General features: G+C 44.2%; 1 protein-coding gene across 2 annotated transcripts; it reads left to right on the plus strand.

The window, feature by feature from the left end:
- Window positions 1-674: 674 nt before the first annotated feature.
- On the plus strand, window positions 675-7156 carry RAB29 (RAB29, member RAS oncogene family). 2 transcript variants are annotated; one of them, XM_059073040.2, is made up of 6 exons: window positions 675-764; window positions 1069-1318; window positions 3260-3331; window positions 4249-4430; window positions 4916-5037; window positions 5321-7152. In XM_059073040.2, exons 2-6 carry the CDS (start codon window positions 1195-1197, stop codon window positions 5430-5432), a joined length of 612 nt encoding a protein of 203 aa, XP_058929023.1. In that variant the 5' UTR covers window positions 675-764; window positions 1069-1194; the 3' UTR covers window positions 5433-7152. The 2 variants fall into 2 exon arrangements, with proteins under 2 accessions (XP_058929023.1, XP_058929013.1); XM_059073030.2 differs by having other exon boundaries at window positions 687-792; window positions 5321-7156.
- The last annotated feature ends 10554 nt before the right edge of the window (window positions 7157-17710 follow it).

The raw sequence follows: 17710 nt of genomic DNA on the forward strand, positions 1-17710 counted from the left end.
TAATCGTTATGCATAAGCAACAGCAACAACTGGAGGAGGACTGCCAGTGTACTCCAGTTAGCTTCCAGCCCAAATGATGTGATGACTAGAGATCGTGGAAGTGAGGATGAGGAACCGTCTGTTGTTTCCTGTCTATCTTCACTGCAGTAGCTAGTTATTAAATATTAACAACTAACATTTAACGACATGGGTTTTCCTAAGAGTCAGCCTTTTAATCTGTCCTTGAATTTGACTGATATTGGGTCTTTGGGGGAAAATATAAGAGCTAGCCTTCATCATGTTCACAAGATCCTGGATATGTCCATCCAACTGAAAGAATAGGAAATAGATTTGGAGCATGAGGGATGAGGCTTGAACTTTTATTAGTGGAATAATGTATGGCATCTATGGAATAATTTTTAATCTTAGCTCCATAAAACTTTTAAAGATAGTGAGAAATCTATCTGGGGACGGATTTAGGCAGGTGAAATCATGTCGAACAAATCGCTTCTGAAGGATCTTTTCTATTCCAGAATTATTTTAAAATAAGATTCCAAACGGTTGAAAGGATTTGAAACTTTGCGTAGTTTTTTAAAAAAGAAAAATAGTGCATTAACTACACTTCCCAGGAGGCCAGGAGGGCGAGTCTCCTCACTCGGCTACTTCTCTTCACCGCGAGGTAAGCTGGGAAATGTAGTGCTCCAAGCAATGCTGCACGTGACGCACGCGGAGGAAGGCGAGAGGGACTGCGCCGCCTGGTGCGGTACAGGGTCCGGGAAGTGTTGGTGTGAACCTCTTTTTCCCCAGAATTTGGTTTGTGCAGTGAGGGGAGGGCCCCCATCTTCTCCCTGACCGTGAAATGAGCTGGCCCGGGTTCATTTGCCCACAGGAGCAGCTCCGGGGAAGTCCCGATGGCTGAGGCACCGTGGTGCCTCATCCCGTTTCTCGGTAGCCGGGCGGGGAGGGGGAGAAGATGAGAACAGCCGGGGGCTCGCAGCTTGCGCCCTGCGCCCCACCCAGGCTGCGGCCGCCCAGGGAGGAAGCGCCTATAGGTTAAGTGCGAAGTTTCCTTTTTTGCTTTCTCGTCAGAGAAGCCCCAACGGGCGGTTCGGCGGGAATGCCAAACTTCAGTTTGACCGGGGTCCCGAGCCAAAAGGTTTAAAATAAGTTACTCCCCCCACTTCCCGCCGCTGTGTAACGTCCATCCCGCTAGCCATGGGCAGCCGCGATCACCTGTTCAAAGTGCTGGTGGTGGGGGACGCCGCAGTGGGAAAGACGTCCTTGGTGCAGCGATATTCCCAGGACAGCTTCAGCAAACACTACAAGTCCACGGTGGGAGGTGAGACGTCGCTGCGGGGGCGGGGTAGACGAGAGGCCGGGATCACGGGACTTGAGCCGTGGACTCAAGTCGGGTGGAGAACGGGGGATTTGGTGTCTTTGGATCCTTCCCCGGGCCTGGAAATAGGTGTCTGGGATCCTGAAGGGAGGCATGCTGGTGTTTGATTTGCTTGCCTCTCTTGGGTTTCCCCCAATTAAGTTTTCCCAGCCTGAGCTGATTGTCTGGAAAGAGAGCAAAGCTGTGACGATGGGAAATGGGGGCGGGTGGATGAGAAAATGAGCAATTGCAGCGTTTCGCTAAGGAACTCAAGTGTCCTCCTCCAGCCTTCCTAGCGGTCACAGGCAAATCTCTGCGATCAGCAGAATCAGCTGAGACCCTCTGGAGCGCTGGTTAGGCAGGCTGTTGTCCTGCCTCTCACGGGAGTTACAGACAGCTGTTGAAGGAACAGAAAGGTGTTTAACCTGGCCTCCTGGAGCCTACCTTTGTTATGGAAATACCTGCATGGGAGGGCCCCTTGGCCACACAGTCAGATGATTATCAGGGCTGACGAGCTGTGTGTTTTTTGTCCATCGATTGCTTAAATAAAGACTAGGAGTTCTTCCTAGTGTAAAATATGCCACTTTTCTGACCTATCTTCCCCCCAACACACACCTTTTTCTCTCAAACTCGGGAGGTGAAGGAGGCAGGGAAGACCAAGAGTTAATTCATTTTTTCCAGGTTTGGCCTTTGGACTCAACTGTCTTTTCAGAAGTAGAAAAATGCCTTCTAATTAGAAGTTTAGATGGGAAGAGCTGGTGAAGAGGGAAAGTAACAAACATTCATTTATCTCCATCAAAAGAACTTTTTTTAAGGAAAAAAATTGCAGTAATGTAAATTTTGAAAATGTGTGCTAGTGTTCATTCTGGAATTTTTAAAAATTAACATGCATTTACATTGCAGTTAAAAACACCCTCCTTAAGAACATTCGTCAAAATTAAGCGTTTAAAGTTTCAAACAAACAAACAAAAAATGTTTCAAAGATTGTTTCCTGACCATTCTGCCCTACACTGCTCATTAATATGAGGGTCCCTATTTCATGGATTTGGTTTAAAAGTATCCTACTAATTTTAGCAATTGTTGTAGTTTTCCTTTAGTAGAGAATATAATTGACTGGCTAATTTTTGTTCAGTGTTTATTCTTAATTTCCCCTAGCTTTTATTTCTGTCATAGACGTGGAGAAATGTATTTCCAAATCTCAGAAATTATCCTGTTTCTGTCCTTATCAAAAGCTCTCCCCCACCCCCCACCCCCCGCCTTAACTCATGGACTCTCAGCATCTACAGATGTGGCAGTAGATTCCAGCACAGCTCTTAAGCATCATCCATGGAGTATCTTCTTCCTGGTGAATGCTCTGGGACCTTTCACTCTATCCCATTCCTGCCCAAGATAATTCCTACAGCCTTATGGAGAATGTAGAATTCCCTGAGGGTGTGTTTTTCTCATAATACAATTGGACTAGAAACCAACGCTGAAATGTGGAAGATGGAAAAGCCAACCCACTTACCTCATTTCCCTCTTCTACCCCATCATCCCTTCCCTGAGAAAACCCCCTAAATCTCCCAGAAACTGTTTAACCTGAGATTAGGAGTTGTTTTTATAATCACTCCCATCCTCCTATCGCCAGCCTTAGAGACAAGTATGATCAAATACATTGGTTTGACAAGAGAGTAAAAGCTGGAGATGCCTTTGGAGATGCATGTGAATTACCTGTCCCACACTTAATACATGAGTGTGGGCTCGTCTCAGTCCATTGAGGGCTTAAAAATAACCAACCAACTAAATAATGAATGCATGAATGGGATTGGAGTTGTGTGTCTCTAGGGTTGTAATTGCATATTTGATATGACTTTGTGGATTTTTTAAGGTAAATTTAATTCAAGTATATTATACATATATTTTCAGTGGATTTTGCTCTGAAGGTTCTCCAGTGGTCTGACTCAGAGATGGTGCGCCTCCAGCTGTGGGATATTGCAGGTAGGATGGATAAGACTGGACAAGAACAAGGAAGACATTTTGGTTTAACTAACAAGCTCTCAGAGAAAAAGTGGGACAGGGAAACCAGAAGTTTTTTCCTGAAGCTGGAATGATTGAACTGCTCTGAGGACATATAAGCTGAATAGATGTAGAGCTTTTGTAGATGTTTTCTGTAGATGTTTTGTCCTGAATAAATATAGAACAGTCTCTGTGTGGGTGGAGGGGCTGGCAAAGTAGTGAACTGTCCGGACGGTAGGTAGATGCTCCCACAGCAGGGGGAGGGGTGCTCTTTCTAGGTTTTCAGCTGACCTTGGTGAGAAACAAGAAAAGACAATAATAATAATAGCTAATCCTTATTTATTATGTGCCAAGCACTTTTCTGAGCTTTTTTTTTTTTTTTTTTTTTTTTTTTGTGGTACACGGGCCTCTCACCGCTGTGGCCTCTCCCATTGCGGAGCACAGGCTCTGGACGCACAGGCTCAGTGGCCATGGCTCATGAGCCCAGCAGCTCTGCGGCATGTGGGATCTTCCCGGACCAGGGCACAGGAACCCACGTCCCCTGCATCGGCAGGTGGACTCCCAGCCACTGCGCCACCAGGGAAGCCCTTCTGAGCATTTTAGATTCACTGACTCATTAGTCCTTACAACTGTCCTATGATAAAAAGCTACTGCTTGTTTCCCCACTTTACAGATGCACAATCTGAAGCACCGAAAGCTTGACTTGTCTAAAGTCACACAGATAGTAAATGACAGAGCTGGGATTTGGAATTGGGTGATCTGAGCGCAGAATCTGGACTCACCCACTATGCATACTGCCCTCTTTCCCACAATGAAGATGGAAAGGGCAGGGTGTCAGGGAGGGTTCCAAGGCTGGCTCTCAGGATCACCTTCTCAAGAACCGTCTCCTTTCTCCCCAGGGCAGGAGCGCTTCACCTCTATGACCCGACTTTACTATCGGGATGCCTCTGCCTGTGTTATTATGTTTGATGTTACCAACGCCACTACCTTCAGCAACAGCCAAAGATGGAAACAGGACCTGGACAGCAAGCTCACACTACCTAATGGAGAGCCGGTGCCCTGCCTGCTCTTAGCCAACAAGGTATGTCGTCGATCTTGGAAAATGGCCCCTGGCCTTAATCTGTGGTCAGAGAGTAAGCGTGTCTAAAATGCATTCTGGGGTTTCCCTGGTGGTGCAGTGGTTGAGAGTCCGCCTGCCAATGCAGGGGACGCGGGTTCGTGCCCCGGTCCGGGAAGATCCCACTGGGCCCGTGAACCATGGCCGCTGAGCCTGCGCCCCGCAACGGGGGAGGCCACAACAGTGAGAGGCCCACGTACTGCAAAAAAAATAAATAAATAAATAAAAAATAAATAAATAAAATGCATTCTGTTTGTGGGTATCCACTTGCCCTTCTCTACCTCCTTTTAAGAGACGTTGAGACTTTCTTTGGGAAGAATGTTGGCTGTAGATTTCAGATGCTGCTGTTCTAGCCATGGGTGGAACCGTTTTAAATCCACACGTATCTGAGCAATGTTTCTATTCCCAGGAAGTTTATGGTGTTGCCTTTTATTTATTTTCTTTGCCAGTGTGATCTGTCCCCTTGGGCAGTGAGCCGAGACCAGGTTGACCGGTTCAGTAAAGAGAATGGTTTCACAGGTTGGACAGAAACATCAGTCAAGGAGAACAAAAATGTTAATGAGGCCATGAGGTGAGTAGCTCATGCTGCTCTGGGGATAGGCACGCAGATTTACCCATCTTCCACTGCAGCCCCTTGGACCTTCTTGCCTTGTTTCTGAGCAAACAAGAACAGACTGAGCCACTGGAATGCCAGCTCCTGAAGGTCAGGGATGCTGTCTTCTCTCCTGAGATAATTGGGGACAAAGGGGCATTTAAACCTTGTGGCTTTACTGAATGCCATCTGCTGACAAGACAGACAATATCTGCTGTTTCTCCATCCAGCTTCTCAGGCTTGTTTTTTATTTGTTTTTTAGAGTCCTCATTGAAAAGATGATGAGCAATTCCAGAGAAGATATGTCTTTGTCCACCCAAGGGAACTACATCAACCTGCAGACCAAGACCTCTTCCAGCTGGGCCTGCTGCTAGTAGCGTTTGGCTTGTTTTCCCTCCCAGTTCTAGGAGATCCTTCTCTTCCCTTTGGTTGCCCACCCAGCAGTTTTACTAAGTACATTTGAACTGTCTACTGCTGACTGTCCAGTAAGGAGGGCCATCATCACTAAGAAAAGACACGTGGGACCCATGGGCGTTGCTGCTGCCTTTCCTGCATGTTGCCTGATCACTTGCTGCTGGCTCACAGGGCCCAGTCAGTGCCTTCTGTCCAAAAAAGATCATCTCATCTCTCAATTTGTGATCTGGGATTTTGTGGGAATGATTAGAAATCAGCATCTGTGTTTTACAGATCATAATTCTCACCTACTTTTGAGCATATTTTTTCCATTTGATGTATATTGATATCTCAGTCTCATAAGACTTCAGATTGCAAGGAAAATGAGATCAAAGGTTATTTCCCAAATTCCTTGTTGATCATTGCTTTCAGATTCTTTCTGTCTTGGACTTTGAATTTAAACACCTGATTCTGAGATACAGGAGAAGTGGGGCTGAATATCTGTGGGTTTAGGGCTACTGGAGGTAAACCAAAAGTCACTATTTTTTTAAACTTCTCAAGTCATATTAGCTTTCTTTTGTCTCGGTTTTAAGAATAGTTAAGCTTTTAAGTGATCTGTCTTTGGTTAGAGCGATTCTTTCCCCCCAAAATTAATAATTCTCACTTTAAGGTTTTCTAGTGTCTCTCTCCCAGTGGGATGGGGACAGGGTTTGCAGGTTGATGTCTTGCCACGTAATGCTGCAAGTGACATCAGTTGGCCGTGGTACCCAGAACTAGGTCTGTTCATCACAGCTCTGGGAGTCTGAATGGAAGAAGAGGGTCAGGTTAACAGAACAAAATCCTATGGGGCAACTTGCTTATGAGCACTTTGGGTGGCTAGCACTTAACAGCCATAGAAAATAAATACTATGTATAGACCTTTGCCTGGGGGTGGAGAGTAGATAGACAGAAAATCATTAGGTAATTTAAGTGCTAAATTGGGTAGAGTTTTTAGTATCAAATCACTTCTAGACAGTTTAATTTGTTAAATTCTCACAGGATGGTGATTTATAACCTGCCCAAAGTTATGAATATTCTTAGTGAGCTCAGGCTTAGAGCTCTTTGAGAGACACTTACCTAAATAAGTGTTCTAAGTCAGTGGTTCCCAAATCTGACTAATGAGAACCACCTGGGAAGTTTAACGATTTTTAAATAAAATGTTTTAAGATTTCTGTTTCCCAGCCTCAAACCTACTGAACCAAAATGTCCAGGGATGAAGCTTGGGGATTTATTGTTGTTGTTTTTCAGAGTTTTCCAGGCAATTCTGATCAGCCCGGTTTGGAAACCTGTGCTGGAGAACGTGGTAAAGATGCAGAGACCCAGGCTTTCCCTGGGCTTCTGTAGGCTCCGTTAATTCCCCAGGTGATTTTGACACACACCAGACTTTGAAAAACACTGTCCTAAGAGAGGTCAGAGGCCAAATATCAGAGCCTTCGGTAGTTTGTTTGTTTTTAATGCCAATTGTTATAAATTTTGCACAGTCTTCTGAGACCTTCAGGTTCTCTTTTGTATTACTTTTTCCAGGTAGGGTTTTTATTACAATGATTCTGAAAATAACAGTGGAATAACAAGTTCTCTGTGAAAATAAAATTGATTTTTATTCACTGGTTTGAACCCCTGAAAAATCACAAATACATGGGAAATAAATATTGTATTGATGGTAGTTATTGGCCTTCAATGTGACTTTGTTATTTTATACTGATAGAGTATTGTGGAAATGGAGACGTTATTTTTAAAATACCTTCTTTAAAAATGAAGGTAGGGCTTCCCTGGTGGCGCAGTAGTTGGGAGTCCGCCTACCAATGCAGGGGGCGCGGGATCGTGCCCTGGTCCGGGAGGATCCCACATGCCGCGGAGCGGCTGGGCCCGTGGGCCATGGCCACTGAGCCTGCACGTCCGGAGCCTGCGCTTCGCAGCGGGAGAGGCCACTGCAGTGAGAGACCTGCGTACCGCAAAAAAAAAAAAAAAAAAAAAAAAAAAAAAAGTTAAATGTTATTCTGTTTATCTGTTAATTTACCAGTACTGATTGCCTCATTCCAATTCAGTACTTGATGTAACTTCTCAAATACTGCAATGGTGACCATTTAAAAAACTTGAATATGCTTTCTTTTCCCACTTGCTGACTCAGGATATTCCTGCCTTTTCAAGCATTGCTAGAGGCTGGCCTGCCAGCCCTTCTGGATTTTCTCTCCCAGTTGATCAACGTTATGGCCCTGAAACTAATTAAAGAAGAAAGTGAAATATAATTTCTCTTTATGTCTCTATCTATAAAGAAAAGGGAAAGCAATTAAGATAAAGAAGAAGAAAATATTTACATGGTTAGAAATGTGATTATCCTAAAAATAATTAGATCCTATCATTTGGATGCTACCTCTTGGGTAAAAATTGTTTGGAACATGATATCATTGTAGCCCTTCCCTAGAGAAATTTCCATATTTGAGACAGGAGGCCCCTTCAACCATCCAGCTGGTCTGTGGCCAAAGAGAAAACATAAGCATTCCCTGCAGACTGTTCTTAGAGACCCAAGGAAGGGCTGAGAACAGAGCTGTGGGATTGTGACTGCCCTGGCTTGAAACTTTGAACATAATAGCTGAGTGATCAAACAAGCCAGGGAAGGAACCCTAAGTCAAGGAAGACCCCTCAGCATAAGTGATGGTGTGCTGTTTTGTACTGCTAATGAGCTGGAATTGCTCCAAGATGTTGTTACTCACTTTCCTTTCCTATTGCTAGGGAATATTTGGGTTCCTTATTTTTCCCTTATCTCCAGATTTAACTTTTCTTTAGGTGGTCTGTCTTCTGTCCTCAGGACACTGTCCCATCTAACAGGAGGCTCTTCCTGCCTGTCGTCCTTTTGTAGGCAGTGGCCTGCTTTTGACGTGATCTAAGGCCATGGTTAGAAGATGTAAAAATCTCCATGGTAGGTATTCTGTAAAATCTAGTGACTAGATTACTCAGGGAAATAAACCTCAGTGCCCTTTTCTCCTTCACCCCACTTGGTTCACTATGTATAGGAAGAGGCCTCAGCTGTGTACATGACTCATTTATTAAAACCAAATAACCCCCAAAGCTGCAAGTTGGAATGGATAGGAAGCCACTAGAAAATGTGCATTGGGGGGCTTCCCTGGTGGCCCAGTGGTTAAGAGTCGGCCTGCCGATGCAGGGGACGCCGGTTCGTGCCCCGGTCCGGGAAGATCCCACATGCCGCGGAGCGGCTGGGCCCGTGAGCCATGGCCGCTGGGCCTGCGCGTCCGGAGCCTGTGCTCCACAACGGGAGAGGCCACAGCAGTGAGAGGCCCGCATACCACAAGAAAAAAAAAAAAAAAAAGAAAGAAAATGTGCATTGGGGACTTCCCTGGTGGTGCAGTGGTTAAGAATCCACCTGCCAGTGCAGGGGACACGGGTTCGATCCCTGGTCTGGGAAGATCCCACATGCCGCGGAGCAACTAAGCCCGTGCACCACAACTACTGAGCCTGCGCTCTAGAGCCCACAAGCCACAACTACTGAAGCCCGCGTGCCCTAGCGCCTGCATGCCGCAACTACTGAGCCTGTGTGCTGCAACTCTGAAGCTCACGTGCCTAGAGCCTGTGCTCTGCCACAAGAGAAGCCACCGCAATGAGAATTCCGTGCACCACAACAAAGAGTAGCCCCCACTCGCCGCAACTAGAGAAAGCCCACGCACAGCAATGAAGACCCAACGCAGCCAAAAACAATGATTAAAAAAATGTGCATTGGAAAGAACTCTACATGTATTTTTGATTCAGCCATAAATACCAGAGACTTGAGAATATATCTACATATGACCTTTGTTGTTGTTAGAAAACCCTGCCTTCTCTTTGGCTTTCAAGCATAATCTGAATTCTGTTCAGTTTTATCTGCAGAGTTTCAGTATAATACTGGTATTGCTCTATTTAGGGTTCTCCAGGGAAACAGAACTAATAAGATATATGTATATATGTGTGTGTGTGTGTGTGTGTGTGTGTATGTAAAGGGATTTATTATAAGAATTTGGCTCATGTGATTATGGAGGCTGGCAAATCTAAAACTTATGGAGCTTATGTCCCAGTTAAAGTCCCAAGGCTGGCAGACTGGAAGAGCTGATATTCCAGTTCAAAGGCCACCAGGCAGGAGAATTCTCTCTTACTCAGGACAGGGTCAACCTTTTGTTCTGTTTGGGCCTTCAACTGATTGGATGAGGCTCACCCACATTAGGGAGAGGAAACTACTTTACTACCAATTTAAGTGTTAATCTCATCAAAAAAACACCCTCACAGAAACACCCAGAATAATGTTTGACCAAGTATCTGGGCACCCCATGGCCCAGTCCAATTGATACACAAAATTAACCATTACTTGCACTTAACAGTACTTTACTATGTGATGGTGCTGTTTTGATAATTTTCTTCACACTCAACTTTAATTTGATTCACACTCATCTGATTAGGAACTAACTACATATTAATGGGAGTAAAGAGAAAGCAGATAGGAAAGGAAGACGATAAGATAGACATTTTATGATTTATCATGATATGAGAAGGGCAGCCCAATAGCACTGGATACCAATATCTGACTTGGTATAAACTCTTCCCTCAGCTCTGTGAGTTGTGTATGCTTCTTACACTATCTTGGAAATAAGACAGCAGATAGTTCTCATTTTATGTTTGAGGGAACAAATATCTCAAAATTTGACTGATTGAAAGGCAGCCGGTTGAATTCATAATAAAGCCAAGACATAGTTGCAAATCTTCAAATTCTCCATCTCCATTCTGTCATTTAGGTTTCTGTGAAGCATTTGACCCGAAAAACCTATTTTAGAAAATAAGCCCAGACATTTAGAGAAACAGAACTGGCCCCTTTGGGGTTTGAAACTCTTAGTTTGTGTTATATAGACTTTGAGACCATGTTCTTGTGTGGAATAGAGACATGTGTGATTAAATCTGGAGCCAAATTAAGTGCAGGTTGAATAGCATGCAGCACAGATATGTCCTGAGATGTTTGACAAGTTCCACTTACTAAGATATGTCATCCAGGTGCAATAACTGTCATTTAGTTTTGAACATCAGCTTTCTTGTTTGCAAATACAGGGATTAAAATTTTTTTCTCTTTTCCATTGTAGTTTATTATGAGATATTGAGTATAGTTCCCTGTGCTACACAGTAGAACCTTGTTTTTTATTTTATATATACAAGTACAGGGATTTTAACAGCCATTCCATTTTTGACTGTTGTTGTCAGTAGTTGACATCTGAGTGTTTCTGTAAGCCAAATACATATTCTTTTAAGCACTTCACATGGATTATTTTTATTTTCACAATGACCCTATGATTCTACATATATAGACATTTAAAGCACAAAAATTAAAACTGCTCAAGGTTAGACAGCTAGGGAGTGGCAAACTGATTTTTTTTTTAAGTCAACACCTTTTATTACAACTCACATATTTCATAGAAAAAGGAATGTAGCGTCAGGTCTGGTTATATGAAAAACGGTAAAATGCAGGTTTGTCCTGGTTGCTCTATTGACACCCCGAGCTGGCTCTCCACGACATCAGGCACAGCAGCTGCACTTGTCCGAGGCCCCTTTGCAGATGCAGCCCTGGGCACACTTGGCGCAGCCCACGGGGCAGCAGGAGCAGCAGCCAGTGGAGCAGGAGCAGTTGGGGTCCATTTGGAGCCAAGGTGAGGCCAAGGGTGGAAAGCAAGCGGCCAAGAGGCACCTGAGCTGGTGGGAGGCGTTGATTTTTTTTTAAATATTGCTTCTGTTCTTTTAAAAAAATATAAATGTATTTATTTATGGCTGCGTTGGGTCTTCATTGCTGTGCCCGGGCTTTCTCTAGTTGCGGCGAGCGGGGGCTACTCTTCATTGTGGTGCACGGGCTTCTCATTGCGGTGGCTTCTCTAGTTGCAGAGCACGGGCTCTAGGCACGCAGGCTTCAGTAGTTGCAGCACACAGGCTCAGTAGCTGCGGCACACAGGCTCTAGGGTGCTTGGGCTTCAGTAGTTGTGGCTAGCAGGCCCTAGAGCACAGGCTCAGTAGCTGTGGCACACGTGCTGAGTTGCTCCGCGGCATGTGGGATCTTCCTGGACCAGATTACAAACCCGTGTCCCCTGCATCGGCAGGTGGATTCTTAACCACTGCGCCACCAGGGCAGTCCCTGGCAAACTGATTTTTAACCTTAAGCAGTGTGACTCCAGAAACTCCCTTTACTATAATACAATGCCTCCCATTTTGTATGTGTATGTTTTGATGGTGGCATCCTTGAAGTTTTCCCACATAAATATTCAGTAAGGTGGGAACAAAGAGTAATTTATTAAATGGATATACAGGTTTTCAAATACTTTTATGATGAAAAATTTAAATCTACTCATTAAGGAAAATGGAGAAAAGAAGGAAAATCCAAACCACTATAGACCCACAACCCAAACAAAACCTCTATTTACATTTTGATAAATTTGTGTTCAGTCCATTGTTTTTATTTTTATTAAAAAAAAATTTTTTTTTACTTTTTGCGTTACGTGGGCCTCTTACTGTTGTGGACTCTCCCGTTGCGGAGCACAGGCTCCGGACGCACAGGCTCAGCAGCCATGGCTCACGGGCCCAGCTGCTCCGCGGCATGTGGGATCTTCCCGGACCGGGGGATGAACCCGTGTCCCCTGCATTGGCAGGCGGACTCTCAACCTCTGCGCCACCAGGGAAGCCCTAGTCCATTGTTTTTAATGCAAAGATTTTTTTGTCATATATTTGTATTTACACTTAAATCATTTCTGATTATATACCTTTTATGAATCCAGTATTGCAGTAGGAGTTGTGGGGGATATAGAGATCTATGCCATAGAAGTTCAAAGAAGGAGGTCAAGAAAGGTTTCTTAAAGGGAAGTAGGACAGGAGATGGACACCAATCGAGAAAGAGGTGGGATAGGATTTCAGGTTGGGAAGAAAGGGGGTTTCGAATTTTTACACAGGTTTGAGAAGTAGCCAGTAGACCAAAGGGCTCATGTTGTAGAGCAGTGGGAAATAAGGTTAGAAAGACTGTGGACAGATTATATAGGTCATTAATTAATTTAAGCAATAGTGGCACACCTACCATGTGCCAGGTACTTTATTAGAAGCACAGGGTGAGGCCTGGGGAAGAGCGTTCAGACTTTATCATGGGAGCTGTAAGGACGTATTGAAAATTTGAGTATAGGAATGCCATGAGTGCTGTGCTTTAGGAAGGTAGCATTGTCTGTTGTATCTACCACAGATTCCAAAAAGAGAAGAGAAGCTGCCACAGTAGTTTAAGCACGAACTGGTGACAAGGGACATGGAGAGTGAAAAGTGAATTTGAGAAATGCAATGAAGAAAGAATCAAGAGGTATCTACACTGAAGACAGTGAGGGCTTGGGGTGGAGTCAGTGGCACCAAGGGGTTGAGCTCAGGTGATTAAGAAGAAGGTGCTGCTGGCAGAGGTGCAAGAGTCAGGAAAAGAATGTGGGTAGGGGAGACAATTTGTCTGGCACAGATAAATTGAGCTTGTGGGTATTCAAGTGGAAATATCTGTTAGGCAGTCGGGATACTTGCTGGAACTCAGAAGCAGAGGGGTTGACAGTAGTTGGTAGAACGATGCCCACACTGGGCATGGTTAGAATACATCAGTTCTCCTAGGAATGGTTAGGAGATAGTGGAGAAAGAGCGTCAACGCCTTGGACATTCACCGTGGTCAAAGATGACTGTCATCACTTCTCACTGTCACCTTTTCTCCATCTGTATGCTGTGGGCAGTGTTTGTTAACTCTGTTCCCAGGGCTCAGGGATTGTTATATTCTAGTGGAGGAACAGACCAGCTGTTGGATTTGGGGTTTTTCCTTCAGTGAAGACAGTGTGATCCATGCTGCCTCCCAGAGTGCTTCACAGTGTCCAAACTATTATACCTTCGCAAGGGAGCCCTTTTTGTTGTTAATGTTATGCCAATCTTGTGAAGGCTGTAAGGACCAATATAATTATCCCCATTTTACAGGTGAAGGAGCAGAGGCACAGGAGTTTAAAATTTGCTGAAGGTCACCTAGGTAGTAAATCACAGTGCTCAAGGCCAGTATTTTTCATTACAAGTTCAGTGCTCTTTTTTGTTATACCTTGGGGTCTCTCCTTTCAGCACTGTTCACTTAAAAGTATTTGTTGGTGGTTTAGATGGATAAGGCTCTGTCTTCTTCAATGTTACAGGGGCAAGTTTTCTATGGATTTTCTTGGTGTTGAGCAAAGCAACAAGTGTTATTCTTCTGGGGTTTCTTCTTCAATTTATACCGGTTGTCAAGTTGTACATCCTTTTTATTTCAGTGGTAGAAACCCATCTAAACTTAGCTCTTAACATTCTAAAAGTAGAGAGGAAGATGGAAGTCTGGAGCAGAAGAAATACACACTTAAGAAAATGAATGTAAAAGTTAAAACTGGGGACTTCCCTGGTGGCGCAGTGGTTCAGACTCTGCGCTCCCAATGCAGGGGGCCCGGGTTTGATCCCTGTTCAGGGAACTAGATCCCACATGCATGCCGCAACTAAGAGTTCGCATGCCACAACTAAGGAGCCCACGTGCCGCAACTGAGGAGCCCGCCTGCTACCACTAACAAGCCCGCCTGCCACAACTAAGACCCAGCACAACCAAATAAATAAGTAAATTTTTTAAAAAATAAAATGAAAATAAATAAATAAAAGTTAAAATTGACTTTGGCCCAGTTTATTTCTGGCTGTGACCTGAGGCAAGGGAGCATCCTCTTTAACCACGCACCTATCTCCAAGCAGGTTTTTGGCCTCTGGGGTTACGGAAAGACTAACCACACACACAGCTCTTCTATCCCACCCTTTCTTGTGAGTGTTGTGATGGGGCAGAGAGTCAGCAGGCTGGAGGTAGAAGAGTAAAAAAGAAAAAAAGCCTGGAGAATCTTTCTTTAACTTCCTGGCAGGGTCTTCAAAGACAGGTCCCTTTCTGAGCTCCTGTGGTCAGTAGAAGCAGTGTCTATCTTTAGACCTGGTTGGCTGTTTTTCATGAAGCCACAGAACTGGAAGTGCCCAGCACAGAGTAAGTGCTCAAAAATTTTTACAAAGCTCCCAGCAACTATAGCATAGCCTTGAAGGAAGTGGGTCTTTGATAGGGATAGGGAAGAGCCATCAGGCCCACCACCCACACGCTGCCAGGTGTTTTTTTTTAAAAAATTTATTTATTTGGTTGTGCCAGGTCTTATTTGCAGCAGGTGGGCTCCTTAGTTGCGGCATGAATGTAGGATCTAGTTCCCTGACCAGGGATTGAACCCGGCTCCCTGCACTGGGAGCTCAGAGTCTTAACCACTGCGCCACCAGGGAAGTCCCTGCCACTTCTTATTGTCTTTAACATATGCAGGGGAGAAGGAAAAGGCTACTTCTCAAAATATAACTAAAATCATAGGAGAAATTAAGCATTGGGTTTCAAAGCCCATTAAATCTCATTTCCAGGGAGAAAGAATAACTGTCTTTTCTGTCTCCTGAGCCTGTTTCGTTTTCATGGTTTCTCATAGTTTTATTACATGTATTGTCTCTTCAAGGTTAACCGACATGCATCTAAGATCTAACCTGTCATATGATCAGTGTCTTTCTTCAGTTTCCTACACACTGGCTGTGCTTGAGACGTGTCCAGGGAAGATTCTCTGGGGATGCACTGGAGGGATCTGACCTTGGAGGTTGCACTCCAGGTTCTCCTGACAGTCAGGGAAACAGTGCCAGGGCTCTTGTAGGCATAACTCTGTACTTGCCCACTAAAAAGTAAACTAGAAGTTCAAGTCTTACGTTACTTCCTTCCTAAGAGACAGTGTTTGTTGAAATACTGAGCGAATAAACAAGCAAATAGAGGGAAGACGTTAGCCAAGGCTGAGATGAGGAGAGAGATAGGATATGACCCTCACCTTGGAAGAGGAAGAGCCTTCATTCAGTGGCCATATATATATAGGCCTTGAAGTAAACTATAATGCCAAGGCCTGGAAGACCTGTTCTGAACTTTCCACCTGCCTGGACATGTAGACTATGGCCAGTTCCTTTCATTACCTACTAAGTAAGTAACAAGAATTCCTCTGCCTCATCTCACGATAACAAATATTGATTGGTATTTGCTAAATAATGGCAATCTGACCTAATAAAAGAGCCTCCAACAAAGTCACTCGTGATCACTGCACCACTCCAGCCTCTGCACTGGCATTTTGACAATAATATGGATGACAATACACTTAGTCAAAACAGATTCCAGCACCCATTATGCCCCATCAAAAAAAGCAAAATAAATGTTGACAAGATATGGAGAAACTGGAACCCTTGTGCACTGCTGGTGGGAATGTTAAATGGTGCATCTGCTATGGAAAATAGTATGGAGATTCCTCAAAAAATTAAAAATACAATTACTATATGATCTAGCAAATCCACTTCTGGGTATATGCTCCCAAGAGTTGAAATCAGGGGCTGGAAGAGAGATTTATACACCACATTCATAGCAGAAATTATTCACAATAGCCAAAATCTGGAAATGACCCAAGTATCTACTGACAGTTGAATGGATAAACCAAATGTGGTATATACATACAATGATATATTATTCAGCCTTTAAAAGGTAGAAAATTTTGATGCATACTACAACATGAATGAACCTGGAGGACATTATGCTGAGTGAAATAAGCCAATCACAAAAGGACAAATACTGTATGATTCCACTTATATGTGGTTCCTTGAGTAGTCAAATTCATGTAGACAGGAAGTAGAATGGTGGGTACTAGGGGCTAGGGAGAGAGGGAATGGGGAATTAGTGTTTAATGAGTATAGAGTTCAGCTGGGGAAGATGAAAAAGTTCTGGAGATGTGACAGTACTTGTTGGCGCTGAATTACACATGTAAAAATGGTGAATTCTATGTTATGCATTTCTTTTTTGCTATCAACAATAGCATTCAGGGGCGAAAAGGTGGAGTGACATGGAAGAGGAGATAGATATATATATATATATATATATATATATATATATATATATAACTTGTTTAGTGCTTTACTGGTGGACTGTGCTATTCTCTTCCCTTAGGGAAGCCAGATTGTACAAGGGGAGACTTTCAGGAGGCAATAGTGATGGGTTGGTTTGTTTGTTTATGGAGTGTAGCTTCAGTTGGTTATTAACAGGCTGCCTGTGATAGGGATTGAAGTCTATTTTACAATGGTCAGGTAAACCTTGGCCGTTCCCATAGGGATCCTGAGCTCTGCCTCTGCGAGTTTTATGCATCCAACAAATGTTCATGGATTTAAATGGAATGATCTGAGTTACCCTCAGTTATTTGACTTGAGTCTTGAGGCAGCCCCTCCCCCATCCCCACCCAGGGATAAGGGATTGAATTTAACAAATACTTACATTGCACTTACTGTCTGCCAGAGACTGTCCAAAAGCCTTTTCATATATCAACCCATTTAATCCTAATAATCCTATGAATTAAGTACTATTGTTCCCCATTTTACACATGAGAAAACTGAGGCAGGCACAGAGACGTAAAGCTATAAAACTGTTAAGTGGTGGACCTAAGGTTCAAACTGAAAAACCTCCTGGCCCAGCGCTCATGCTCCTAATCATCAGGCCCCGAAGGTCCATGTCTGGGACTTTAATGACCCTGAAGTGATCTCAAGGTCCAGAATGGAGAATGGACATTGGTGGTTAAGTTATTCCTTGACTGTGATCCTGCCTCCCTGCTCCAACAGCGATTGGGCTCCTGAGGTCTAATGCTTAAGCAAAGAGAAGGGGCTTGTGGGTTTAAGGTCAAAATTTTTGAACCTATGGAATTTCCCTCCAATTCAGAAGCAGCCCCTTGCTGACGAATCAGCTGCCTATCCCACGGGTTTTGCTATCAGTGGAGTTTCTAGATAATCAAGGCAGGCGAAATGATACATCATTAAGCTAATATTAAATGACATTAAACTCTTAATAAATCTTTTTCCTAGTCATCCTAAGACGCAACCCAAGACGAATCTGCAACTCCGGAGTGAAAACCAGGGGGCGGGCCGAGCAGCGACCATTTTTGTTTTGCGGCCGTGCGCTCTCAGAGCACCTTGACTAACAGGACCTCACGGAGGAGGCGGAGCCTATCAGTGAGTGGGGCGGAACCTGGGAGACGTGATGATTCAAACGGACGAATGAGCTCTGCGCATCTGGCAGAAGCCGCCAATGACCGGTCGTGTTGGGGCGGGGCTCACAGGCCCTAGT

This window comes from Kogia breviceps, chromosome 1, assembly GCF_026419965.1.
Source record: "Kogia breviceps isolate mKogBre1 chromosome 1, mKogBre1 haplotype 1, whole genome shotgun sequence".
NCBI lineage: Eukaryota > Metazoa > Chordata > Mammalia > Artiodactyla > Physeteridae > Kogia > Kogia breviceps.